A 27,591-nucleotide genomic window follows, 5' to 3' on the forward strand; every position below is an offset into this window, starting at 1 on the left:
ATATATATATATATATATATATATATATATATATATATATATATATATATATATGTGTGTGTGTGTGTGTGTGTGTGTGTGTGTGTGTGTTAGGTAATCTAGGCAATGTAGAATACTGTTGAATAGGGGACTGGTTAACGACATCCTTACCCGCGCAATTGAAATAAACAAGCCGGTGATTTTATTTGAAATACAACGTATTGGGACGGATTACACGACAGAAATTGCCTGATCACGTTTTGATAACTTGCTTTCAGGCAAAATAAATGTATTTCAATTGTCATTTGCCTGATAACACATCTATTTAAAGCTCAAAGATATGACTAGCTTTATCTAGCCTGAAGCATGTTTTGCCATTCTTGTTCATCTTTAAGAAAAGTTCCAACCTGATAGCTAGAGCTAACACATTACTAGCTATAACACAGGCAACGATTTTATTGCTACTGACAATCTGGCTATGACAGCCTTTTAACTAAATATTTTTAATAGAGAAATATATCCTTGATTTCAAAGTTGGATATTAGTAGTGATATAGCAAATTGTTTTATGTATCCAGATAGAATACGAATAATACGTTTTAAACCATAAAATTCAAGCATTTATGGTTAAATAATTCAAGCCAAACACATGTAAATCAATGCCGACGTATTTTACTTTACCCTTCGTTCTCGTTGCTAAGGTAAACAGTGTTGAAAAAACCGGTCTTCATTCAACCTAGCACACCCACGTGATAGCGGACGTCCAATTCGTTAGGGTCAAGTGCTTTTTCAAGCCGTGTTGCAAAATGCCGTTCTTTCTTCGACTCTAATTTAATTGGCTTTCAATCACCAACCTACTTAACCGCAAACATTTTGAGTTTTCTGTACACTTACAAAAGACGGAGGCATTCTTAATTAAGTCATACCTCGGAGTCTTAAACCATACAACGTACGAAAATGTTTAGATAAAAAATGCTATATTTATTTCTGACCAGCAGATGTCACTGTGTTTTTTCGACCAAAACCTCAAATGTTTGGGAAAGCCTCGGTTGCGAATAAGTACATTGGTTTTGAGTGGTAATCCAACTCGGAATTCCAAGTCAAACACTATGTAATCACTATGTAATACTAGTGACCCCAGACTTGCCACAGTGTTATTGTAGCCTTGAGCCGGCACATTCACTAATCACGTGCTTGATGATTTGCGAACGAGCCTAGTCAAGGTCTGCAAGTTCTGCAATGGAATATATGTAAAGTCTGGAGTTCCTTGAGGAAAGTGTATAAGACCTCTGACATCCTCTGCACTTCTAAGTGGATTCTACGAGGATTTGACAAACAATATGGAAATAACTAAAATGTTCCTTCAAGTAGACGAGTCACCCAATTATTATATAAATTACATTTCCTTAGATTTCCTCCAGCGCATTATTGGAGTTAAAGACCTGTGACATTCCAACCTGAAAATCAGTTATGCAAGAATACTACCCACATTGTTTAGACTTCCCAGTTGTCTCATGGTGTCGTTAAAACATAAATCCGGTCCAACCAAACAAGTCCAACCATAAGGAGACAGTAAATTATATAGATAAGGTTGTGGAACAGATGCTATATGGCATTCATAAAGAAATGAATCCTCTTTTCGTCTCTATGGTAGCGCCCAACCACTATGTATAGGATGCGTTTATGTTTACTGGGATCTCAGCATTTTCAGATTTCAGACTTAAGTTCGTTCAAGACCACGGATAAATCAGAAAAAACGGACAACCCATCTGTAAATTCTGTCTACATCCTAAAACTCAGTTTGGACAGATTTTACGACATTTTAGGACAAAACTGCTATTTTCTCACTTCCGAGTTGTCTTGAACGCGACAGAAACCAGTTACGCTCTTAACTTAGTATAGCCGCGCCCTTTATAGTAGGGCGGGGATTGTATGTTTGGTAACAACAGCGCTGGGGAAAAAGTTACACAAGCAAAAAGAAGAATTTTATAATAGGATCGTTTCACAACTGCAGCTTCAATTCGCACCTTTATCTCATGCGGTCGGGAATCTATTCTGACTCCTGATTTGGCTGGTAGGCTGATTGGTAGTTCGCATTTGATTCAATAAAACACCAGCTTGATATATTGGAATAGATAGTTGAAGTCCACGCCTCACCTTCCATTTCTGAGGCATGCATAATGTTCCTAGTACGTTCGACTGACATAAGTAAAGGAATTAACATTGGCCTCGACTGAAATAAGGAGACGAAACATAAAGCATAAAATAAATGTCTACAGGTTTTCATTGAAAACGCGACTCAATTTCGGGTGGAGAGAACTACTGTAGCGCATCAAGTATCGAATATTTGGAACGACTACAGCGCGCCAGTTTTCGTATTCAAGTAGAGTGGACGCAGAAACGAGCTTTTTATGAACATGGAATTGAATTTAGTGCTTTTGACGACGAGTGTCTCTTTTGGATTTTTTAAACTTGTCAACTGTGGTTTTAGTAAACTTCCCATACCCGAGTCTGCTTGCAGAAATGGATGGAAGTGGAGAAATATCTGCACATCCTTCACCCACAGTGTGATCACCGGGATATGGGCTGTGCTATGGTGAGTCGTCTTCCATTGTCAAGATGCTTGCAATTTGGGGCTATGCAAGTGACTGTAATACATCTTTTACTTATTTAAAATGTAAATTTTATTATTACACAATCTCTACAGAATCATGTGGACAGTATGAACCCATTTTGTTCTATTTTGAATTGTCAAATGTTATATCAGTTACTCTATCATCATATAAAATGCTTCAAAATAAATAAAAAAGATTAGCATCACATTTCACAATATATTGTTTTCGAAATTATATCATGGTTTTGTGCAACGTTGATCAAGTAACCTGAATTAAATTCTATGTTTTTAAATCTTTTTTTTTCATTATTGTTTTCCCACAGCTTTTTCCGCCACCCACAGATGGCTGAAGATTTGATAGGAACCCATTCTGTGTTTTCGCACGCGTTGGTATCTGTATCAATCGGTGAGTGCACAAGAAGTGGCTGAGGATATGCACATGGATGTGAATAGTTCTCGAAAACAAGATATGTACATGTCCTCTCAGCATTTACTTTGCCTATTCCTGGCTCTGTGAACGGCAATCCCAACACAGCGTTTTTTTCCATTCACCTACAAATGTCTAAAAAGGTCTATAATAATTTTAACATTTTTCACATCAGCCAGCAAGAATCTGTCAAACAGTAGTGTTACAGATTTGCACATATCCATTCTCTGTGTATGCTTCCAGCTGAGGAAGTACACGCCTTCCCTAGCCCTACAAGCTAGCTGTCAGTTTACAGTTATAACAGTAAGTACAGTTATTTAAACGTTAGCATTCCTTAATAATAATTAAGTGGTGTAACTTTCTTATTTCACACATGGCACCCCACAATGTACAGTGGGGAGAACAAGTATTTGAAACACTGCCAATTCTGCAGGTTTTCCTACTTACAAAGCATGTAGAGGTCTGTCATTTTTATCTTAGGTACACTTTAACTGTGTGAATCTAAAACTAAAATCCAGAAAATTACATTGTATGATTTTTAAATAATTAATTTTAATTTTATTTCATTGCATAAGTATTTGATCACCTACCAACCAGTAAGAATTCCGTCTCTCACAGACATGTTTGGTTTTCTTTAAGAAGCCCTCCTGTTCTCCACTCATTACCTGTATTAACTGCACCTGTTTGAACTCGTTACCTGTATAAAAGACACCTGTCCACACACTCAATCAAACAGACTCCAACCTATCTACAATGGCCAAGACCAGAGAGCTGGGATGGGCTACAGGACAATAGGTAAGCAGCTTGGTGAGAAGGCAACAACTGTTGGCACAGTTATTCGAAAATGGAAGAAGTTCAAGATGACGGTCAATCTCCCTCGGTCTGGGGCTCCATGCAAGATCTCACTTCGTGGGGCATCATTGATCATGAGGAAGGTGAGGGATCAGCCCAGGACTACACAGCAGGACCTGGTCAATGATCTGATGAGAACCAATAGCAACACACCACGCCGTCATGGATTAAAATCCTGCAGCACACATAAGGTCCCCCTGCTCAAGCCAGCACATGTCCAGGCCCATCTGAAGTTTGCCAATGACCATCTGGATGATCCAAAGGAGGAATGGCAGAAGGTCATGTGGTCTGATGAGACAAAAATAGAGCTTTTCGGTCTAAACTCCACTCGCCGTGTTTGGAGGAAGAAGGATGAGTACATCCCCAAGAACACCATCCCAACCATGAAGCATTCTTTGGGGATGCTTTTCTGCAAAGGGGACAGGACGACTGCACCGTATTGAGGGGAGGATGGATGGGGCCATATATCGCAAGATCTTGGCCGACCACCTCCTTCCTTCAGTAAGAGCATTGAAGATTGGTCGTGGCTGGGTCTTCCAGCATGACAATGACCCGAAACACACAGCCAGGGCAACTAAGGAGTGGCTCCATAAGAAGCATCTCAAGGTCCTGGAGTGGCCTAGCCAGTCTCCAGACCTGAAGCCAATAGAAAATCTTTGGAGGGAGCTTTAAGTCCGTTTTACTCAGCGACAGCCCTGAAACCTGAAGGATCTGGAGAAGGTCTGTATGGAGGAGTGGGCCAAAATCCCTGCTGCAGTGTGTGCAAACCTGGTCAAGAACTACAGGAAATGTATGATCTTTTTAATTGCAAACAAAGGTTTCTGTACCAAATATTAAGTTCTGCTTTTTGATGTATCAAATACTTATGTCATGCAATAAAAAGCTAATTAATTACTTAAAAATTATACAATGAGATTTTCTGGATTCTTGTTTTAGATTCCGTCACTCACAGTTGAAGATATGATAAAAATGACAGACTTCTACATGCTTTGTAAGTGGGAAAACATGCAAAATCGGCAGTGTATCAAATACTTGTTCTCCCCATTGTATATTCATTGAATTTGTGAACTCAGAAATGTTCTTTTTTTGCATGTCCTATTTTCACTGAGACACCCTCAAAAATGTGATAACAGCCAGGTATCCCATCCAAATCAAAACCAAATGTGAATTCCATTAGGTTTAGGGTTAGGTTTACTTTGTGCATAAATCATATTTTATTAAGGTTAGGTTAAGGGCTAGGGAACATCGATTTCTGGTTAGATTCAGATCTCCACAATGACAGAAAAGCAAAGGTGAGTGTCAGGCAACCCATACCCTTCCACTTGCCTGTCCTCAACACAGCACATTTGATGTTTATGACAGCTGATATAATTATGTAGAATGAGAATCAGGCCTATAGCTCCAAAGCATTCACAAAGCAAGGCTAGATGGCAATCTTTACCACAGGCTTAAACTTCAGCAGCCTAGCCCTTTAAATACAATGACATCTAGTTTGACTTCTAATTGGCTCGTGTATTAGTTCCCCATTGGGATGGGCTCATGTAAACTACATGGTGCAGCCTACTTACTTATTGGTTCAGTGCCAGACTAACAAGGGCTTCAATAAGGGCTGATGTTGGAATTCCAAGGATTCTTAGCATTCTCACCAAGACGCCCACCGGACCCACCCATGGATTCTGCCTTCTACTGTTGTTAGTGTTGCACAAGTTCACGAATCAATGCGAGGCATTGTGATGCTTCGTTCCAGGCACTGCTTTGGTCACGTGACCCTAGGCGTGGTTGTAGCGCCTGAGAAGAAGGCTGTTAATTTATACCACAGCAGCCTGTCCAGGTCAAATGTCATCTGTAATGGAGGAGTCAGTTCTCCAGGCTCTGCCTCCTACACTGGGTTGTGACTGAAGCCATAGTGATGTCAAGATCAGACCAATGTGCAAAGCCAGAAACACAGAAGTATGCTCACCACTTAAAAACAAATTGGCACCGTCCTGTACAGGACACCCAGGCACTCCTGGTTACGGTGTCACAGTTAGGTATATATAAAACCTATTTTGGGCGGTTTTCAAGTTATTAAAAAATAGTTTTCATTTTGAGAAAGCGTGATATGTCACATTGTTGATAAGAACAGTTTCAATATTGTTTGTTTTTTGCTCAATAAAGCGTTTCAGGTTTTGTCTGTCAGCCAATGTAAAGACAAGATGCGTTAATTCACCTTGATCATGTCATTGGACAATCACTGATGAAAACCCTCAGAATAGGAAAGATTGGCCATAGTCCCTACTGTGACAACATATAAAGCTGTGCCGTTTGAGGTAACGCACTATGCTGCTATTGTATTTAAACGCTACACATTAAGATTAATGTTCGGAGGTACCGGACCACAGTTCAAAAGGACAGAGACGTAGGACCAGAGAGAGTAATTCAGAGAAGGATAGAAATAGAACTGAATTAAACCTTATGAATCATAGTCAATATCGTAATAAGAGCAGATTGGAAGGCCAATGGATTCATAGAGTTGGTCACATGCAAACATCCTTCCATTACTTGAAAGCCTATCCTAGATGGACTATATATTAAATGGTTTAGAAGATATTAGAATGGCTTAGTACATTTTCTTCACCTCTAGAAAATAAAGGAAATTAAATCTCTAATTCTATGGACATTATTCAATGAAAATCAATGCAGCATTTTTAGGTGCAATGAAATTGAAAATCAATTTACACACATACAGACACACATCTCAACATTGATAGTTTTTACACTTTTCTGAAAAGCCATCTCCATGGTTACACCCATAGCAGGGGCTTGGCTATAAATAGTGCTAACTGGCATTTTGGTTATATCCTTGTTGTCGTCATGGAAGCAGCTCTCTAGCGAGGTCCCCACTAAACATAATTAATATGCCAAACGCTGCTCCATTGAAAAAGCCTTTGTTCTGCTGATCTCCATTTCTTTCCATGGGTTCTAAGCTGGCATGTGTTTTCTTTTCTCACCAAACAGGTTACTTCATCTATGATTTCTTTGATATGGTGTTCAACCAGAAGATGAACCAGTCATGGGAGCTCCTATTTCATCACATAGTGGTAAGTGGTATTGGTAGGTTTTAGTAGTTTCTACCAGGTTTGAGTTACACATTGTATACAACTGCCACACCACATAACAAGGATCAAGTAACCATACCCCTGGTAAGTAGAGGGATGGTTCTGAAAAGTGTCAATTCCCAGTTCCTTCAGTTCATATGGGAGTGAGCCTATATAAGCGATTAGAGGACATTTATCTTCAGTCCCGCTGAATATTGAGGTATAATCCGATCCATCCCGCCAACTAGGAAATAGACTTTATTGTACTTGCTACAGTTGAAGCTTGACCTCTCCATCATTGAATAGTTCTCCTGTGAAAGAGATATAGCTATTGCCCTTACATTTTTAGTTGTCTTTTTAGAAAACTGCTTATCAGGTTCTTGACAAAGAACATTATGGTCCATACCTAAACCATGACGAGGGTAAAATAATGAACTGTCCCTATGTGGTCGTACCAGGATGTGTGCACCTCTGTGTCGCTGTATCTTTGGAACACATGCTGATTATTAGCACCTTTCATGCTAAGCCTGCTGTGTACAGTGTGGGAGGAAATTAGTGCAACCACTGAAGATCCTTTTAATTATGTTTTATTATAATACTATTAACTATAGAATATTATACTAGTGTTATAACTGCAAATGCAGTGGACATGAATATCTGATCTTTATCTCAAGATTATTGACAAAAAACACTAACACCAATTTAAACCAATGTAATTTTCTTCTATGGGAAAAAGGTACAACGGCCATACATTTACTATCAAATTGGCTCAAGTTAGATTTAGTTCCACTAACAGGTGTAATCGTTTGTTTTAATCACTGACTGCAGAGGACTGAAAGTAATCATGACCAAAGGAAGTGTTGACTTTAGGAGTGACCAATGTGAGGTATCTCCCAGATTCCAGATTGTTTTTGGATTGGCAGGTGTTGAGAAACAAGCGAAGGTAGTAGGGAGATTTCTTTAAGAGGGTCTTGTACATAAGCTTGTACCATTTGAGTCTGGCATCGTGTGTGCCTAAGGAGGGCCAGCTTACCAGAGGGTAAAGTTTACAATGATTAATGTTGTTTGAGGCACTGGTAACAAAGTAATCAGAAACCTGGTCTGGTTGGGACTTAAATACATTCATTTTGTGGCTGCAATTGTATGATTTGTGTCAGAAAAAAGACTTTATTTAGATCAAGTACGTCTATATGCTAATCTCAATGTATTGGATAATTTCTAAAGTTTGCCTTGTTTTTAAGTTATAAAAATATTTATTAGCATTTTATATATTGTAAAATTGTGTTATGTGATTGGGTTTTCAAACTGATTCCAATGTAGTTAAATATGCTATATATATATATAGTTTCTTAAAGAGGTTACATTTCTGTTAATTGATTAAAAAAAAATGCCATTTTGTTTATTTGCTAAATTCAATGTAATGGTGTTGAGATTAAGTATCCATATTTACAAATATAAAAATCGAAAGCTATTTTGAGGGGTGTACTTCGTCACAGCACTATATACTGTATGTAGGACTCACAACAACTTTTCCATCAACACTTTCAGGGGGAGGTCTATATTATTTCCGGACTGTGTAAGTGGAGCTGGCCAAGAAGGGCGAATGTCTCTTACTGAGTGCCTGACTGACTGACTAACTACCCTTTGTTAAATAGTGTACTAGTTAGAGATCATGTAGGTGACCAGTGTTCGATCCTCACCACTGACCTAACAAATTAGGCATTAGGATTTGTTCAGGATAGACTAGAACCTAATTTGCGACAAGCTTCCGTAGCTTCATTATAGTAAGCCTGAAGTAAAAGTGTTGATGGTTGTATTGCGATGAACGAACTGCACAATATATTGCTTTCAATTTACATAGCGTAGGTCATAGCATAGCGGTTTTCTATTCAACTGTTTTTAAAGAAACAAACCAGCCGTGGAGTGATTGGAGTCATTGTTTTCATTATAGGTACTGTATAGTTATTAGCTAGCCATCTACAGTAATCTCTAATTTAACACGTTGAATTTAGTGTAGTGATCCTGTTATACCTGTTGGTTTGACAATACAATATGTCAACAGACACCACATCTCTACACACATAACACATGCACCCACACCCGCTGTATAAATAGACTGTGTCTTTAATCACTGTGCTATCACATAGGAAACCGTGGATCTAATCCAGCCAGGGCAACAACATTCATCCCTTCTAATCGCAGGTTGACAGAATTAGGCTTGCCTGTGTCCTTTTCTTGTATTTAAGCTACTTTTTTTGCCTCTTTGGCTAGAACAAGGACTGTCCCAGACATAAATATTGATGGATTGATAGTCGTCAGTTGTCTTTGTTTAAAAAAAATAAACAATATGCACTGCATTTGTCTGATGCTTTTAAAGTGCACTCAATGATATATTATTAGAAATGACTCCGAGCCATATGGTTTACTTATAAATAAACAAATCCAAAAAAGTTGGGAAACTGTACAATTGTGAATAAAAACATAATGCAATGATGTGTAAGTTTCAAATTTCAATATTTTAGTCAGAATACAACATAGATGACATATCAAATGTTTTAACTGAGAAAATGTATCATTTTAAGGGAAAAATAAGTTGATTTTAAATTTCATGGCATCAACACAAAATGTTTGGACAAGGCCATGTTTACCACTGTGTGGCATCCCCTCTTCTTTTTATAACAGACTGCAAACGTCTGGGGACTGAGGAGACAAGTTGCTCAAGTACATGAATAGGAACGTTGTCCCATTCTTGTCAAATACAGGCTTCTAGTTGCTCAACTGTCTTAGGTCTTCTTTGTCGCACCTTCCTCTTTATGATGCGCCAAATGTTTTCTATGGATGAAAGATCTGGACTGCAGGCTGGCCATTTCAGTACCCGGATCCTTCTTCTATGCAGCCATGACATTGTAATTGATGCAGTATGTGGTCTGGCATTGTCATGTTGGAAACTGCAAGGTCTTCCCTGAAAGAGACAACGTCTGGATGGGAGCATATGTTGTTCTAGAACTTGGATATAACTGTCAGCATTGATGGTGCCTTTCCAGATGTGTAGGCTGCCCATGCCACACACATTCATGCAACCCCATACCATCAGAGATGCAGGCTTCTGAACTGAGCGCTGATAACAACTTGGGTTGTCCTTGTCCTCTTTAGTCCGGATGACATGGCGTCCCAGTTTTCCAAAATGAACTTCAAATTTTGATTCATCTGACCACAGAACACTTTTCCACTTTGCCACAGCCCATTTTAAATGATCCTTGGCACAGAAAAAAAATGCCTGCTCTTCTGGATCCTGTTTAGATATGGCTTCTTTTTTGACCTATAGAGTTTTAGCCAGCAACGGCGAATGGCACGGTGGATTGTGTTCACTGACAATGTTTTCTGGAAGTATTCCTGAGCCCATGTTGTGATTTCCATTACAGTATCATTCCTGTATGTGATGCAGTGCTCTCTGAGAGGCTCTTTTTATACCCAATCATGTTGCCAATTGACATCATAAAATGGTCCTCCAGCTGTTCCTTATCTGTACATTTAATTTTTCCGGCCTCTTATTGCTACCTGTCCCAACTTTTTTGGAATGTGTAGCTCTCATGAAATCCAAAATGAGCCAATATTTGTCATGACATTAAAAAATGTCTCACTTTCAACATTCAATATGTTATCTATATTCTGTTGTGAATTAAATATAAGTTTATGAGATTTGTAAATTATTGCATTCCTTTTTTACTCACAATTTGTACAGTGTACCAACTTTTTTGGAATCAGGTTTGTAGTTGTCAGGAATCTACATCACAAACCCAAACATTCACAGATTCTACAGATGAGTTTGCACTTCAATGGATATGCCTGTTCAAGATTTGTTCTGAAGCAGGACATTGCAAGATATTTTTAATAGGTAGCCTGTTTAATTATGTTTTACATTAAGTGTCAGACTCATGACTACTTCTCAAAACCAATGACCACTACTTTGAGATCAACTATCTTAAAGTGAGAAACTGCTTCAGACTTGTGGCTTCTGCCATTAACATAAGTCTACCTGGCAAGACGGAAGCCTTTTCATACAAAGAAAAACATCCAAGCCTGGCTGAAGTTTGCAAAAACAAAGTCCCCAAAAAGCATGTAGGAAAATGTGTTATTGTCTGATGAAACCAAGGTTGAACATTTTGGCCATAATTCCAAAAGGTATGTTTGGCACAAAAACAACACTGCACATAACCCAAAGAACATCATACCCACAGTGAAGCATTGTGGTGGCAGCGTCATGCTTTGGGGCTGTTTTTCTTCTACTGGAACCGGGGCCTTAGTCCGGGTGGAGGGAATTATGAACAGTTCCAAATACCAGGCAATTTTAGCACAAAACCTTCAGGCGTCTGTTAAAAAGCTGAAGATGAAGAAGTTCACCTTTCAGCACGGCAACGACCCAAAGCACACATCCAAATCCACAAAAGCATGGCTTCACCAGAAGAAGATTAACGTTTTGGAATGGCCCAGCCAGAGCCAAGACCTGAATCCAATTGAACATCTGTGGGGTGATCTGAAGAGGGCTGTGCACAGGAGATGTCCTCGTAATCTGACGAATTTGGAGCGCTTTTGCAAAGAATAATGGGCAAATATTGCCACGTCAAGATTTGCCATGCTAATAGACTCCTACCAAAAAAGACAGAGTGCTGTATTAAAATCAAAAGGTGCTTCAACAAGGTATTAGTTTAAAGGTGTGCACACTTATGCAACCAGGTTATTGTGAGTTTTTTATATTTCCTCCTCGAAGATTTCAGTTTGTTTTTCAATTGAATTGTTCACATAAGAGGTCACATTAAAGGCGGAAAAAGTTCTGACATGATTTATCTTTGTCTCATTCTTTTAGATCACAAGAACCTAGCATTTTAACAGGGGTGTGTAGACTTTTTATATCCACTGTATATGTGCATCTAAGGCAGTCTGAAACTTCTAGACCAGCCCTGGCCACAGTCCTCCGTACCTAAACATAACACTTGCTGACTGGACTTTGCTTGCCTGAGAGATTCATATCCAGACACACTGACTGACTGGATACAGCTGTGTTTGACTCCGCCTGTTGCATTTTGGCTCAGTCGCTCTCTGGACCTGCTGCTGTCCTGACGTCACCTTGTGGTTCTCGTCTCTCAGGGCTTCTCCCATAGCAGCAGCCAGCCAGTTGGTCTCGTTCAAAGTGTTCTTCTTGTTTTGTGTCACGTCTTCAGTTCTTTCAAACTGTTAAAGGCTGGAGATTTGAGTATTGATCGATTGACCGAAAGGCAATGACTGGCCTGGGAGAAAGCTAGAACCTTTCCTGTTCATATCCTTTTTTTGTTGTTGTTGTGATCCCTTTCTTCTGCTTTTACCACGTTTTTCATCTGCCCATCAGTCTTTCTTCATTCTCTCTTGTCTTTTTTCTTTTCCCTGATGTTTATTTTCAAGGTCTGGGCTTGGCGGTAATAAGTAAATAACATTATTTTGGGGAGAGTAAAGAGAGACTTTCTGGTTAATAGCTTGACAGTTGATTTGGTTGATTCCAAAAACCGACATTGTTTGGTCTCCCTTCCTGTAGTCGTAGACCAGTATTGTGTTCATCATACAACACTGGTCTATGACTACAGGACACTTCTGCACTATAGCAAAATCTTTCAAAATGATGATCAACGGAAAAAGGGTTTTCTATTGGGCAAGTTCAAATGAAAGACTACCTCCTGGTTTAATCCGTTTTCTTTTGTTTCTTGTCAAGTGAACATGGCCCAGTCTTAGAAACTGTGCCAGGATAAGCTGTCAAACGTTCCATGGAACTGGAGACTTTTTTTTCTTTCTATTTAAGTGGAAATATAGCGACTGGCTAGAAGAAAGGCTGGAGTCCTCTACTATTAACGTATGGGTTTTCCACTGGCAGATTGAGATACAGAACAACACAGAGACCCCCCCCAATAAAATGTACTACCTGGTTGTGTCCACTCTGTTCTGAGGATTTCTAAAGGCTATCAGCTCTCAGGAATGTGTTGATAATGTTTAGAATTTTCTTCCAAAGAACATACATTTGTAGTTTGGGGAAACCTGTGCCAAATTCCACAAAGGCTGATTCCACAGCGGCAAAGTGAAAATTGGAAGCAAAAACTGTTAAAAATACGTATACACAGGGCTTATGACTCAGTCTCTATTGAAGCTCGTAGGCGGAGATAGTGAAAGATAGTATGAAGGCTCAATAATAAAGAAATGGGCAGACCCTGACAAACCACATTTTTGCATACGGTTCAGGAACCCCTTGTGTTTTAAGGAGTTCTTTGCTTTTCGTAAAATAATTTTTAAAAGAATTGGGCTGCCACTGCCTTCGATTCATAAAAAAAGGAATAATTTACATAGTCATAAAATCTCCCCTCCATCTGTGTAGGCTGACCCAGTTGGCCGTGACAGTTGGAAATATTGAGGTTGCTATGAAAGAGGAAGAGCATTAAAAAGTATTTCAGAAATAGCGTTAGGGTAATAAGATTAATTTAATATGTTTACAATTCCAACACTTAAATAGTGGTCGATCAGCATGTTGATGTCTTTTCCCTCTTCTCTATATTGCTCTCATCCCTGTCTTGTTATGCTGAATTGAGTTTACTTATTAGTACTGCTTAGTGTTCGTATGAAGAGGGAAGCGAGTATCATGCGCTCCTATCGTGTGATCACTTTAAACTATCCTATTCATCCTTTCCACCTCCCACATACACTAGCTATATATCTGTTGAATCAGGCCTCCTCAGGGGGAAGACAGGAGCTCCAGAAAAGCAGCTCAGGCTAACCGAGAGAGAAGAGGGCGACGGTATAGCTCCTGAACTGCCACCATCAGGCCAATGGCTTACAACACTTCACCACCTAAAGTGTTAGTCTCATCCTCCTACTATTTTTGTTAATAAAATGCCCTCCAGTTCCTGGAACACTTGTACTGTGTCCATTCCCTGTCTCTCCCCCTATTACAATAGTGGAGAATGTGGGCATAGCCCTGGGCTGGAGACACAGAAATGGCTATGTCTTTTGGGTTTCCGTTTTTCCCAGTTTTCGGGGGCTCCACTACATGGAGGGCTCCTTCCAGCTCCTGCTGCCGCCCGTTGGAATGCGCCTGGCTGGTAGGAACGGGTGAAGCAGTGGTGGAGAGGTTGGAGAATGAACAGCTTTCTAGTCGTTGTCATGGTTGGACTGTTGCAACCACGCCTGGTTCCACTCATATCAGTTATGAACAAGAAGAAAGGGATCCAGGAGAGCCCTCTTATCTTGTCCATGAGATTAAGTTATGTAGATGAGGGTGTCAAGGTTCAGTTCTCTACTTCTCAAAGAACCCCTTAAGACACAACCCCTTTCCAGACATCCAGGAATGAATAAAACAATACAAAAGCAGCTGAACTACAATGTCAAATTCACTTTACTACCGGATAAGAACAATGCTTTTCCTTCAAACAGGGAAATGCAAAGAAAGTAACTGCCTTAAAATTCAAATGTGTGGCTTACGATGGTTTAGCAGTATGAGCCACTGCTCGAATGCAAATATACTTCTGCAGCGTGGGTTGAATTATGACCAATAAGATGATTATCTTATTGGTACATTTCTGAGGTAACACATTAAAAAGGCTAAATGATGGGAAACATTACATTGAGACTTCCCTCCGGTTCTACAGAGGGTAACATGTTCGTTTCCGATATATCGGCAAGATGAAATGGAGTGGTTCATTTCCTAATTTTACATCACCAGTACCACGTCCTTATGATATAGATTAGACAAGACATACTTTTTTCATGGGGCTGAACGAGGAAGTAGGCTACAATCCCTAGTCATTATGTTACAACTGTGGGCTGAGTAGTCCTAGTTAAGATTTATCTTATATGTTTAATTAAGCCTATTATCTTGTAGTATGGCATAACCCATTGTTAGTTTTGGGACATGGGGCCAAATTACAGGACGGTTCCACAAAATCTGGGATGTGTTCCACCTGACCATGAGCTCTGGCATGTGCTGCCTAGCAACCAGATTTCAATTCAAAGGGAGGCTATCACTATCGGTTGGTTCCTCTGATTAGAAGTAGGAGACCTGTGTGAGTGAGTAACAGGTGTTTGGTGGCTCTAGGACAGGTGGGGTTGTGTCCACATGAAGTTGTAAGCTACTCAGTCAAGTTCCTCGGCACACAATCATTATCAGGCCTGCAACATTAATGGGCTATACCCACTTTAACTGATATTCTACTTTTGTCTTTGGTTTGTTTTACATTGGGGTAAATTGAGCTCTATAATGTCTTTGTCTTTAACAGGTGTTCAGTTAACTCTGAGAAGGTATGGAAGCAAATTATTGCCATTGTTACTGTTTCGGTTATTGGTTAAATTAATGATATGACTACTGTAAATCATAAATATAATTGTTAATTATACTTTGGGCCCTTTTATGAATGCCAGCTGAATGCCAGTTATAAGAGTTCATTTTAGCCATTTGGTTGTGCAGTTCATACTCCCGCATACTGCATGAAGTATATTGAACTTATAGGTGTTGTAATGTTATGGTGGAAACTTGGTTTAGGATTTTGTCAGGGGGACTCGGACTGGCCTCTGCCCTAATCTCTAGGTCAGCCCATGCGCTTCTCCAGGGTTAGCCAAGGAGATCCTCTTCCACATTCTCCACTGGAAGCCTCCTAAAACGCAAGCGTAACGGTATGAAGGAAACTACACTCAGTTTACAACGGCGCCAGTTAATTTAGCCAGGTTGTTCGGGAGATGCTTAGAGCTCCACTGACTCAGAGTGGGAATGCCATGAATGTCAATGCTTAACTTAATATTACACACAACCTTCCGCAAGCCCATATTTGGTCGTCACCGGTGGTGGTGTTGTGTCACTAAGGTGTGGTCGTGGCGCTGATGGCCATCTCTTCCTCAGAACCTGATAGTCCTGCTCCGGTTGAATGTTTCACCTCTGAACGCGGTCTGTTCTTTTTCTGGCTGCTAGCTGACTGCTGTTCCCAAAAAAACATGCATTATGGGAATCCACTCAGCCTAATGAGTCCGAATGTACAGCCGCCACCAAAACTGCGTATCCCAAAAACATAGAACTTTGTGGGGTTTTGTATTGACTTTGCCCGGGGGGAATTAATCCTGTGCTCCACACAGACACTCCCTTCTGGGCATGCTTCTACAGTAGGGGTTAAAAACCCAGGTGGAGGGCAGAATGCTGGTGTTTTTTTTATTGGTTTATTTATTTTTTTGCTTTTACCTCCGCGTGTAGAACATTACAGAGCGATGAGATTTTAGAATTAATAAATGAGAGAGAAATTGTGTGTGTGGGTGTGTGTGGAGAGTGACTGGTCATAGGAGAGAATGTGCTTATAGATTCTTGGTGGTAGAGTTGTGGTGTGTTTTGCGACCACGTCTCTATGGAGAATGGAGCCCTCCCTTTCCCGTGTGTGTTTTTCAGACCGAAGCAAGGACATGTGGTCTTCGCATGAACCCCTTCACACACACACACACACACACACACAGCCCTCTTCTTTTCATTCACTTCAGAGAGGAGTTGTGAGGGCCCCATAATGCACCCCTCAAACAACTCTAACCCCCCGTCTCCACACCCCCCTTCCACATACATAGACACACCACCCCAGCACAGCTCTACACCCCCCTCATCTGCCATATTCCCTACACCCATACAAACAAAACTTAACCCCCCCCCACCCCAAATTCCGGCAACTCCAGATAGCCTCTGCCTCCTCATGGGAGCACACTGATTGTGAAGGCATCTGTAGTTGTGTGCATGTCCTAATCCCCTTTAGTGCCGCTCTAGTCTTACAGGGAAGTTCATTGTTGTTGTTGCAAACAGTGAAGAACCCCACACCCAGTGGCCCTTCTCACACATTTCCACACGGAACAAAGTCTGGAAACCAGTCCACTAGGAAACACTCAGCTCAAGTGTTGCGCTACAGGGAGATCTCGACATCCCTACGTGGTTTATGATGTGTCGAGAGTGCCAGAAGGTTCCTATTGACTCCAGAGTCTCTTCATTTCCATGACAATGTTGTTCTGTTATGAAGAACTTTGCAGATGTGCTTAAACGAAGCGACAGTGACGAAGGGAGACGACCGCGTAGAAACCTGGAATGCAGCTCCTCAATCCGGTTTCTGAAACGAAATGTTCAGAAACCGGAGTGCTCGACCCATGGAGAGAACAATAAGGAAGTTACAGATGTCATACAGCAGACATGGTCTCTGTTTGTTTTGTGATTCTTTGGTCTATGTCCCTCCCAGAAAGTGAAACGAATGAACAGAAAAGTTAAAGACAGCTTTTTTGTGTGTGGGAGAGAGACAAATGTAACTTGGCAGCCAGCCTGCAGGATATTTCATTGAATTCCAAAGCAAGTACGTGTGTGGTTTCCCAACATTGTGTGTAGTGTTAGAGATGGTGTACTTAGGTGCGTTTTTAGGTCTGTTACCAATTGGATAATGATTATTACTTATTTACTGTATGTATGCTGGGTAGTTTTGGAAATTGATCCTTTGCTGAGATTGAAGATAACTCTAAATGTAAAGCCCAAGTATTTATAGATTAAGTGTATTACTTTGCTCCAGAAAAAAACAGATTTTGCTTTAAAAACATCTGATTTTTGAGGCCTTGTATTCTAACCTGTTGTCTAATGCCTTTGAAAGCGAAACAGTCCTACAACATCAAATTGACAACCCAACTTCACAATGGGGATTAGGATATTTCTATAATTAGTTATTAATTATTGAAATAATAGTGGAGATGAGTATTTTCTTTACAGCCACAGCCTATTTAATGAAGGTAATCAAACATTGGTCTTATTTAAATTTTGTGTTCTTTGACTCTTCCTCTTGTTGATATAAGAATAATGTAGTTTAGGATGTGGTTCACCTGATATGTATACCACAGGGAACCAGGAAGTCTTTGAGTTCATGTAAGGTGAATTGGAAAGAGCACTTCAATTGGATTTCGTTTTTTAAGACTTCTTAGGACGGCCAGTATTTGTGACAAATGTTTTTGAGAAACACATTTATTTCTTGACAAATATTATTTTATTTGAACAATGTTACCTTAAAGGTTAATTTCAAACATTTTAATTGTAAGCTGAAGCTGATGAACAGCATTTTATTAAATTTTTTTCCCAAAAGGGGCCAATAGTTCTGGTTGGCACTCTATATCCTGTAGAGATACTGCCAAGTGGTCCCATTTACAGGCATTGTTTTGAAGTAGCTTGTCTACTGATCACTAGCTATGAGGTACTGTGTCACAGTGAGGTGGGTCACTGCAAAAACACACCAAACCCATTTAACTCTTCCACACTAATAACCTGTCAACCTCTAATGATGATACATTAATTAAACAGAACCTTTTATTAGACTTGGAGCAGTGGAAAAACAGCAGCGTGTTTTAAAAAACCTTTTATTGATGTTTGTACAAGCTTCCTGTCTTTAAAGCAGGGAGTGAGAGTGGTTCAAAGGTTTTATTTTTTTAAGCCTAGTGCGTGGTCAAAGTCTACAAGCAAGAGCGGTGTCTACCTCTGGACAGATCTTGGCCGTTATGCATCCATTCTGACCAGTAAAAGAGTCTGTGTGGCAGATTAGTTTTGTCACCCAGTGCCATAGTTATGCTGCTGTATTGTGTTGAGAGTAAGTAGCTGCTGGTAACAAATAAATGTGATCGCTAAACAGCCTGTTTGTGTCACACTTATGTTAGCAATACTAACATAGTATTTACAAGTTTTACATAGGCTTTCATCAGTTCCTAACCATAGACATCCCTTACTTAATCTTTCCTAGCCCATATCCAATTTTCTCCAGTGGACCTCACAAAAAATATAGACGAGATTTACTACCACAATAACTGTTTATAGTGATGGTTGCTATGGAATGTTGTATTGTCAGTCGTTATACTGTATCCTGGGAGCGGCCTATAGGAAAGACAGGCATTTCTTTTTTCTGCTGGTTTTGATCAGGTGAAGTAACACATCATGAGTCATTGACTGGAATGCTGTTGACACAGAGGTGGGACTGTGCCAGAACCTACTATGGATATGGCCCACAGCAGTACGACCACATGGTGGACTTTTCCCGTTAGTCCTTGGATGTCAGGAATGGAAAGGCGCTGTTTTAAATTCCTGAAAACATCACCGCTAGTTTACATTTTTCAATTATGACCAGTTGTTTACCATTTTGGAATCATGATTCTTGGATCATGACTAGTTGCTTTTAACAACAACTGCTAAGCAAACCACTCTGATCAGTAGACCAATACCAATCTTTTTATCCATTAGTTTTGCTTCTGTTAAAGAAGCATTTCCCTACTAAAGCATTTTAGAGGCAAGTTTATACCCAAGCCCCGTACACGAAGAAAATGAAAAAGCACCAAACACTTCTGTTGTGCATGCGTTTGCCCAGCACTTAACATGTAAGTGTGTTTGCATGCGTCTGTGTGTATGAGGTATTAGGCCAGTTGTAAGTGTTGTTTATGCATTCGTGTTATATTTAGGCCTTGTGTGGAATGTGTGGTTCCCTCTTTGACTCTGCCTTATGTTTATATTACCCATACTGCACCGAGGAGGAGCCTCAGTCTCAATGGTTGTTGGCCTTCATCTTTGACTACACACTGCGATAAGATGCATTCTGCGTGTGTGTGTGTGAAACGTGGGAGTCTTTATTCACCTGCTACTAGGGCTGTTACGATTGACATGTTAGTTGACAATTAACTGTCGCACATATAATTGGGATTACCGATTTAATTGTTTATGTTGTAAATTGTATGCCACTGTTCTAGTGTTAGGCCAAAAAATACACGTGATGGATCCGGAGATGGTTCGTCAGGTTTGTGGTGTTTGCCCTTTTGATCGCCACCTTTCTGGTGCAAATCCAGCAGGGTCTTGAATCTAAGCAGAAATATCACAGATATTCTGGAAATAAGGTTATTATGGTAACTGAGACAACAACACTGTGGGAGAATGTCTTTCGCTGCCACTGGCTAGCTTTAATCTGACTGCACTGTTAGTAATTTGACATCTTTGCTAGCAGATGCAGTTTAAACTCTAACATTGAAAACCGCCAACACATGTGAACATCATTGTTTTGAATGTACGAACCTTAATATTATGAAGTTGCATCTCACTGCTCATCCCCAGTAAAGTCATTGTTTTCCATAAAAATGTGGAATCCAGGAAACATTTCTGGTCATTCTACACCATGGTGGTTCTGCCATTTATGTTTGCCACCTTCACTCCTATTTAGTTACATCAGCCATCTTGGATCTGTCCTCACACTAGGCCAAACTTTAATGTCATCAAGGCAGCGCACACAAAATAATTGGAAACTCACTCCCATTAAACAAATTATTTGAAAATGAATTTGAATTGGCCAATTCCCATGTGATGTTAAGTTTGAGTAACAGAATATTCAGTGGCACTGTCCAGTTAATGAAGAATTTATCTTTTTTTGTTAATTTTTTTATTTGTAAATCTGATTCTTAAAATACAGAATTATATTTACACCACCAAAAAGTTCATATGGTTTGGGTCTTTTTGGTGGGTGCAGTTCCTACATGTAATGGGCATCCAAATAATTGATCTTCACCTAATATGGAAGAGGTGTTTTGAATGTAATTTAATTTCAGTTCAATTAAATGTAATTGTATTCAAAATCATATTGCAATTCAGAATAATTACTTCAGTAATTTAATTAGAACTGAATGTGTTTTTGAATGTGAGGAAGGGTGTAATTTTATTCAAAAACCTTTTTACAGAAACCTCTTAACCGTAAATATAACTATTATGCTTAACCTTACTTCCTAACCCTTCACCTAATCCATAAAACTACTCTATAAAATGATTTTTTTCTTCATTTTTCATGTTAGGAAAGGAAAACAAATACACATGCACACTCGGTTCCACTACCATCCACACACAGACTGTATAAAAATGATTTTTCTTTCACAACTAGGGTTCTGCGTTGTACTGCCCTGTAGATGACACAGTGGCATATACTGTAAAGGCAAGGCTGACCTAACAGTGCCCTTTGTCTACCATTTGCCAACTTTCTGTCGTCACAGGCGGTGTCCCCTGCCAATCTCATTCCCCTGTATTCACTATATGTCTGTCTGGGACATTGTTAATAGGCTTATAGCAACAAGCCGCCTAGCCTTACTCTGGCTTGTTTGGATAGCCTCCTAAACCCAGAATCATTAGAATGGTCTGTAATCATTAGAATGGTCTGTAACACGCTTTGGTGATTTGTCCCTCTAGTTGCTGCTCTGAATTCTACCACGCAAAGCCTGCCTGGGCTCAAACCATGTAATGACTCTCTGTCTTTTGGTTCAGATGGGTTAGTGAGGATGAGCGTGTTTGCTTTGGGGTTACTACAATCACCTGATGATGGTCTGATGACTTTGTTGGGTCATAGTACAACATACAGATGTTGTAACTACTATGTAAGAGAGGTGCCGTTCAGCAACCAAAGGTATATTGTATAAGATGGTCTTGTCTTGCTTGTATAAGTTCATAGTGTTTCGCTTGTATAAGATCATAATGTCTAGCTTGTATAAGATCATAGTGTCTTGTTTGTGTAGATGGTACTGTCTTGCTTGTGTAGGTGGGAATGTCTAGCTTGTATAAAATCATAATGTTTAGCTTTTATAAGATGGTCTTGTAAAAGATCATACTGTAGTGCCTTGCATGTGTAGATACTTATCAAGTTTGTGTAAGATGAGATTCTGGCTTGTGTATGATCATAGTGTCTAGCTTGTGTCAGATCGTAGTGTCTAGCTTGTGTCAGATCGTAGTGTCTAGCTTGTGTATATGAATGTGTCTAGGTTGTGCAAGATCATAGTGTCTAGCTTGTGTAGATGTAGTGTTTAAGGTGTGTAGATGGTAGTTTCTAGCTTGTGTAGATGATAGTGCCTAGCTTGTGTAGATGTTGTGTAAGATCGTAGTTTATAGGTTGTGTAGATGGTAGTGTCTAGATTGTATAGATGGTTGTGTAAGATCATAGTTAATAGGTTGTAAAGATGGTAGTGTAAGATCTTAGTTTATAGGTTGTGTCTAGGTTGTATACCTTGGTAATGTGTAGCTTGTACGCTGAGGCCTTCCCTCCCTCTTCTGTCAATGATTACAGCCACAGTCACTATGTGCATGACTCTGATTGCCCACCCCATCATAAGGACAGAGAGAGAACTACAATGAATGTCTCTACTGATAATTATGCTCACTTACAGTACTCCTCAAACATCAGAAACAAAGCCGTAACAGCAGATATGAACATACAGCTCCGGAAATAATGAAGAGACCACAGCACCTTTTTCTTTCCTTTCCAGAAAAGTTGAAAAGGAAGGTTTTGAGTAAGGAACAGAAGGGTTAAAATTAAGAGACCACTGCAAATTGAACGCTTCTGTGCCTCACTCAAAACTATCCTTTTCAACTTTTTTGGGAAGGAAAGAAAAAGGTGCAGTGTTCTCTTCATTTTTTCCGGAGCGCTATATATATAAAATATTCTAGGATGGGAGAATCTCCATTGAGTCTTAAAGTTTTGTCCTCTGGTTGCAGGGAATCATTGTTTATGCAGGATTTTAATCAATAATATTAATCAATTATAGTAATACATTATTTTACTAGAGGGGTTTTACGTTAGTAGTCCAAATGATAATGTCTGAATACCAAAAATGATTCCTGAATTCCTAAACCAACGTAAAGAATGGATCTCTAACTGACTGCCATTTTGACTTTGTGAAACAACGCTACAGATAGGAGCTGCTATGTGGTGGATGGCTGTGTAATCAGTGTCCTGGTCATGAGCTGTCTTATCAGAGACATTTATAAAGCCCGACCTCCAAAGTTCCTGTTCTCAGTATTGGAGAGGAGATGTATATCTGACTTGGAGGAATGATAAGACATGTTAAAGGTTAATAAATGTTACATGTTAAGTGAGACCATATAGGTACCAGGGTTGTGTAAAAGGATTCCTGAGCCAAAGGGAAAAGGGTGTTTACCTCTGGCTTCTCTCTCTGAGGAGATAGTCACACACCTCATTAGCTACACACAGCATCGGATTAGGGCCTCCACACGTGCACACACACATACACACACACACACACACACACACCACACACAGACATGGCAGTGGACAATAATAATATTGTCTGACTGGTGGTTAGGATAACTAGGGGTTATTCAGCGTTTCTACATGCAAGCTTCTAGGCGTGCTGGTGTTAGTCTTTAAATTATTTTGGAGCTGGTTGGAACCAGACATTTGGCATGTCTTTGTCATAGAGGAGCTCTATCAGTTGTTGGTCACAGGCATGTCAGCAGTGCTGTGAAACAAGAGCACCTGTCCTTCCAGTGTGAAGTCCCACAGCTGGGCTCCTGCCAGGGTCAGCCAGCGCAGCTGTTTCAGTAGGGTCAGTGCACTTTGTGGTGTGAGCCATCTCTAATTGTGCGGTTCTAACTCTAATGGACCATATGGTGATAATGAGTTGATGTCACGGATTGTTGTTCGCAGTGGTTTTTGGTTTGGTTGGTGGTGGTGGTTTGTTCATGCCCGTTTACAGGTCACTTAACGGTCAGTCGTTGTGTAAGTGTTGAGGGTCATCTTTGTCCAGAGTGTGTGTGTCTGTTTTGGAGGGTGACCGAGTGTGTGGTGTTGTTGATCACATGACCGTTTGTCAGTTTGCGGATGGTGCCACCTCTGTTGATCTCAAACTCACCCCTGGGGCCCCACAGACACACCCCTGCAAAACAAAATTGTGTGAATGTCCACACCAAAAAAAAAATAATAATAACCCTAAGGGAAGGTATTTCTTGTCAAATCCATATGTTTTCAGTCTTTTGTCAATAATGTATCATGTAGTTGATTTGGTGGAGCGTGATGGTCATAACAGGGTGGTGGGTTCAGTTCTGAAGGAGAGCCAGTACCAAAATGTATGAGAATATATGCATTCACTAGGAGATTACTTGGTTCTATGTGTGTAGTGGCTGCATTGTATTGACACTGGGAGACACCTTGTGGTTCTGCTGTTCTACTACAGGACAGTCACCCTCCCCTTGCCAAACACCATCTGAGATGGTGACTTTAATTCTGTAATCATTACCTTGTGGTTGCTTAAAAACATTTCCAAATTCCATTATAAAAGTCTTCAGCCCAGAACAAGCACAGAAAAATTGGTAAAAAGCCAACCTGTACTGTTCAGACCTTGTAAACCCAAACGAAGAAAAGGGAAACCGAGGCTTGTTATGCATACTGTGGTTAATATGGTGGACATGACCACAGTCATGAGGTCCCAGTCATTCCACCAGTAACTCATGATGGTTAAGCCTTGTGATCTCTGGGTAGAAGACTTGGTTGTTTGTTATGTTACGACTCGTGACTTGACTCACTCTTGGCTGTGAAGGACACATTTTGACCTGAATCAAGCTAGTTCCCATCCAGTTTGAGGAACTCTGCTACATGGCCTCCTGCCAGTAACTAACGTTGTGTCATTCTTCCTGTCTCTCTTCTTATCCTGCAGGTGATATGCTGTTTTGGGATTGCCGTCTTGACTGGTCTCTATGTGGGCTTTGCCGTGGTGGCCCTCCTGGTTGAGATCAACTCCGTGTTTCTACACCTGAGGCAAATCTTACGCATGGCCAACAAGGCGGTAGGCGATATCTACCGTGTCAACAGCATGGTCAACCTAGGTACTGTCGTGTTCCTGAGGCTTCAGTGTTTCATCGTTTTAATTTCACTACATTATAATTGTTATGTTTATACAGCTTCACTCACAAGGTGTGTCACAAAGTATTTTGTTCGCAGGACCCCCACGGTCATAAAGCCCTATAGTAGTCGTAGGTTATCTTCAATGTTATTGCCATACAATTCAATAAAACAGGACATGTACGTGAGGAGGGTCCCTGTGTTTAGCCACCATATCGGGCTGGTAACAACGAATCCCATGTAATTCCAGGCACCTACGTGGTATTCCGGATCAACACCCTGGCCTGGATGACCCGCTGGCTGGTCCTGAACCGTGACAAAGTCCCTCTGTTCAGCTACACGGTGGGAAGTGTGGGCCTTGCCATCATGACGGCCATGAACATAGTGTTGTTCTACCGCCTGCTGAGGTCCGACTTCCTCAAGAGTAGTACGGCCACGCCCACCGAGTGCAGAGAGAGGCGGGGCCCAGGAGAGGGGAGGAAGGAGATGTAGGGAGTCCAGGAGGAATTGGAGGGCGGGGGGGAAGTGTGTACATGTTATACCAGACCATGGAGATGGCATGGAGAGTACTGGTGATGGTAAGAAGGATGTGTACACACACACACGCTGAGACTCAACATGTCAGCAACATGAAAACATACCTTATGGCCCACATTCCTGGTACCTTTTGCCTGGACTTTACCTAAGAGCTCTAACCAAATAAATGTCCCCATCTTGATCTTCTGTTTTGGGGTACAGGCAGTTTCAGTTCAAACATACATCATCCTTCGAATCACTGCAAATTGTTTGAACACTCAATATTACACATGATATAAGAAATAGTTATATTATTTCAAGACAGGATACGTGAGAACTGTATTCAATTATATCTATAAAAGATGTCTCTCAGATTGATGTGCAATTCCATAGCACTTACAGTTATATATAAACATAACGTATAGGGAATAATTGAATCCCAAGACTGTTTTTTCTTTAACCTTTTAACTTGTTGTGTAATTAGCATTATGAATGGAAGGCATGTATTGGCCTAGCCTCATGTAAACTAAACACCTGCTACCTCAGAAGCCTGTAGCAGCTGTGTCTGTTGAACTGTGCTATCTTTAAGTGTTGATATAAGGGTTTTGCTACTTGGTACAAACTTTAATCATCATTTGGTCCTCTTCAATTTCTTGACCAGAGGAAAAATATATTCATTCATATGACATGTTCATGTATTGAAGTGGCCTACCTATAAATGATCAGAACTGTGTTGCATGGATGTAGGATAGGTTGCTAACAAACAATTCCAACTGATGTCACTCTAGATGTTTTAGGAAGTTAAACAAAAGCAAGTTTGCCTTACTGTGTGCTTTTACTCTCTCTCACACACACACATACACACACACACACACACACAGAGGCTAAAGCTTCCATAATAGTCTATTTGAAGCTTGCCTGTTGAAGTCAAGGGTTTACCTCTCATTAATGGGTCAACATGGTAACTATGACAACTGTTTGTGCCAGCTCTTCTTACACCCATCTGTTGATGACATCACTAATGACATCTGGCCCCATTGGTTAATACTTTGGCATCTACTGACAGTGACATAAGGCGGCCGTTGACATGCCATTATAGAGTTGTCCTCATCGGGGCAGTGCACTCCTTAGCTTTTTCAGGGAGAAGTTGCTCTTTTGGCTCACTGTATTAGGATAAGACTTTGGCATATTCAGACTTTGAAAGTAAAGACTGGAATAGAAAGAATCAAGTCACCGACACATACAAACACAGACAGACTTTAGCAACAGCCTACCCTACAGACAGCTTATTGATGCAGGTGTATCGTAACTAGGGTTTACAAAAGGCCTTCTGTGTTTTATAACCAGGTGGCAGCATTACGGTTACTGTTTCCTCCCTCCATCGAGTTATCCAACTGGAAATCCAGATTTTCTTTTAGATTTTATGGAAAGTACTGGAATACTGCAACCCTAATCATTACAGACAGTAACCTTGTGCAGAACATTGTATAACTGGATTTATTTCAGTTTTTGTTTTGTTTAAAATGTTCATATTTTTGTATATTTGTAATTTATTTGTACTAAAAAAGTGTTGGATTAATTGTCAAGGAATATGTTAATATTAGGATGGGTATGGTTTATAGATGCAGATGTATCACTTTGAAGTAAATTGTGTGTATCGTTTTGAAGAACTTTGAATTTATGGTGGTTCCTACAGTGAACTGTGTGAGCTGTATTGTTTAAGGGTATTGTTGGTGAAACTATAGAAGGGGTTCTTTCTGTTTGGCTGAGTCTAAATCTGTGAGTGTCTGTTGAAAAATGAGCTTTTTCTTCATTTACCTGTTGATTATTTTGGTCTCTCTCTAAATACATCCAATACTGCAATGCTGCGCCGTCAACTCCCACAATCTCCAATGTGGAAGCAGGTTTTGGCTGCGGACAAGCAGTATTTCCTCTTGGCCGAGTTTTGCTTGAAGACAAACAATGCCAACATTTCTTCACCCAAAGAAATCTGTTCCCTAACACTTCCAAGAAACAGCTATTTCGTACAACACATAGAACTGAAAAGACATGAATGACGTTTCAACCCAATTAGGAAACAATAATTAACAAGCTTTCTTATCACATGCAGCTGCAGGGGGCTTCTAATGGAAGAGAGCTCAACTGCAGTCAATGATAAACTGAAATCCCTTGTTAATGACCAGTTTGGAGTTATTTGCTTTAAAATGTGTCTAAATTGAGATAAGACTCTGGAAGAAAATGTATTGGCTCACCATGTATGTTTGTACGGTATGCACTGTATGTTTGCAGAGGTGATACATACTATAAAATGATGCTCACAAAACAATATGTAAACAGTCATGTGATTGAAATTCTTTTGAAATATATACAGGTGCTGGTCATAAAATTAGAATATCATCAAAAAGTTGATTTATTTCAGTAATTCCAT

The 27,591-nt window shown here is 40.1% G+C and overlaps 2 protein-coding genes across 3 annotated transcripts in view; one reads left to right on the forward strand and one right to left on the reverse strand.

Annotated features, from left to right (window-relative positions):
- The window catches only part of aifm4 (apoptosis inducing factor mitochondria associated 4), a 22,578-nt gene extending 18,947 nt beyond the window's left edge, over positions 1-3,631 (reverse strand). The window contains exon 1 of one of the 2 annotated variants that reach the window (XM_029120581.2): positions 3,610-3,631. The gene's annotated coding sequence lies outside the window, so the exon portion shown is untranslated. Of the gene's footprint in view, positions 1-1,467; positions 1,490-3,609 lie in introns of those variants that run through there. The other variant, XM_029120583.2, reaches the window with a different exon arrangement.
- Positions 1,940-27,491, forward strand: tlcd2 (TLC domain containing 2). Its single transcript, XM_010865102.4, has 5 exons — positions 1,940-2,574; positions 2,916-2,998; positions 6,869-6,951; positions 24,463-24,631; positions 24,898-27,491. Exons 1-5 carry the CDS (start codon positions 2,390-2,392, stop codon positions 25,137-25,139), a joined length of 762 nt encoding a protein of 253 aa, XP_010863404.3. The 5' UTR covers positions 1,940-2,389; the 3' UTR covers positions 25,140-27,491.
- The last annotated feature ends 100 nt before the right edge of the window (positions 27,492-27,591 follow it).

The sequence above is a fragment of the Esox lucius genome, chromosome 1 (genome assembly GCF_011004845.1).
Source record: "Esox lucius isolate fEsoLuc1 chromosome 1, fEsoLuc1.pri, whole genome shotgun sequence".
Lineage (NCBI taxonomy): Eukaryota > Metazoa > Chordata > Actinopteri > Esociformes > Esocidae > Esox > Esox lucius.

Excerpts from the sequence above, each read along its gene's own strand:
- tlcd2 (XM_010865102.4), top strand. The coding sequence starts at position 2,390 with ATGAACATGGAATTGAATTTAGTGCTTTTGACGACGAGTGTCTCTTTT. Across the intron at positions 2,999-6,868 it reads GTTGGTATCTGTATCAATCG|GTTACTTCATCTATGATTTC; the intron begins GTGAGTGCACAA and ends CTCACCAAACAG. Across the intron at positions 24,632-24,897 it reads CAACAGCATGGTCAACCTAG|GCACCTACGTGGTATTCCGG; the intron begins GTACTGTCGTGT and ends ATGTAATTCCAG.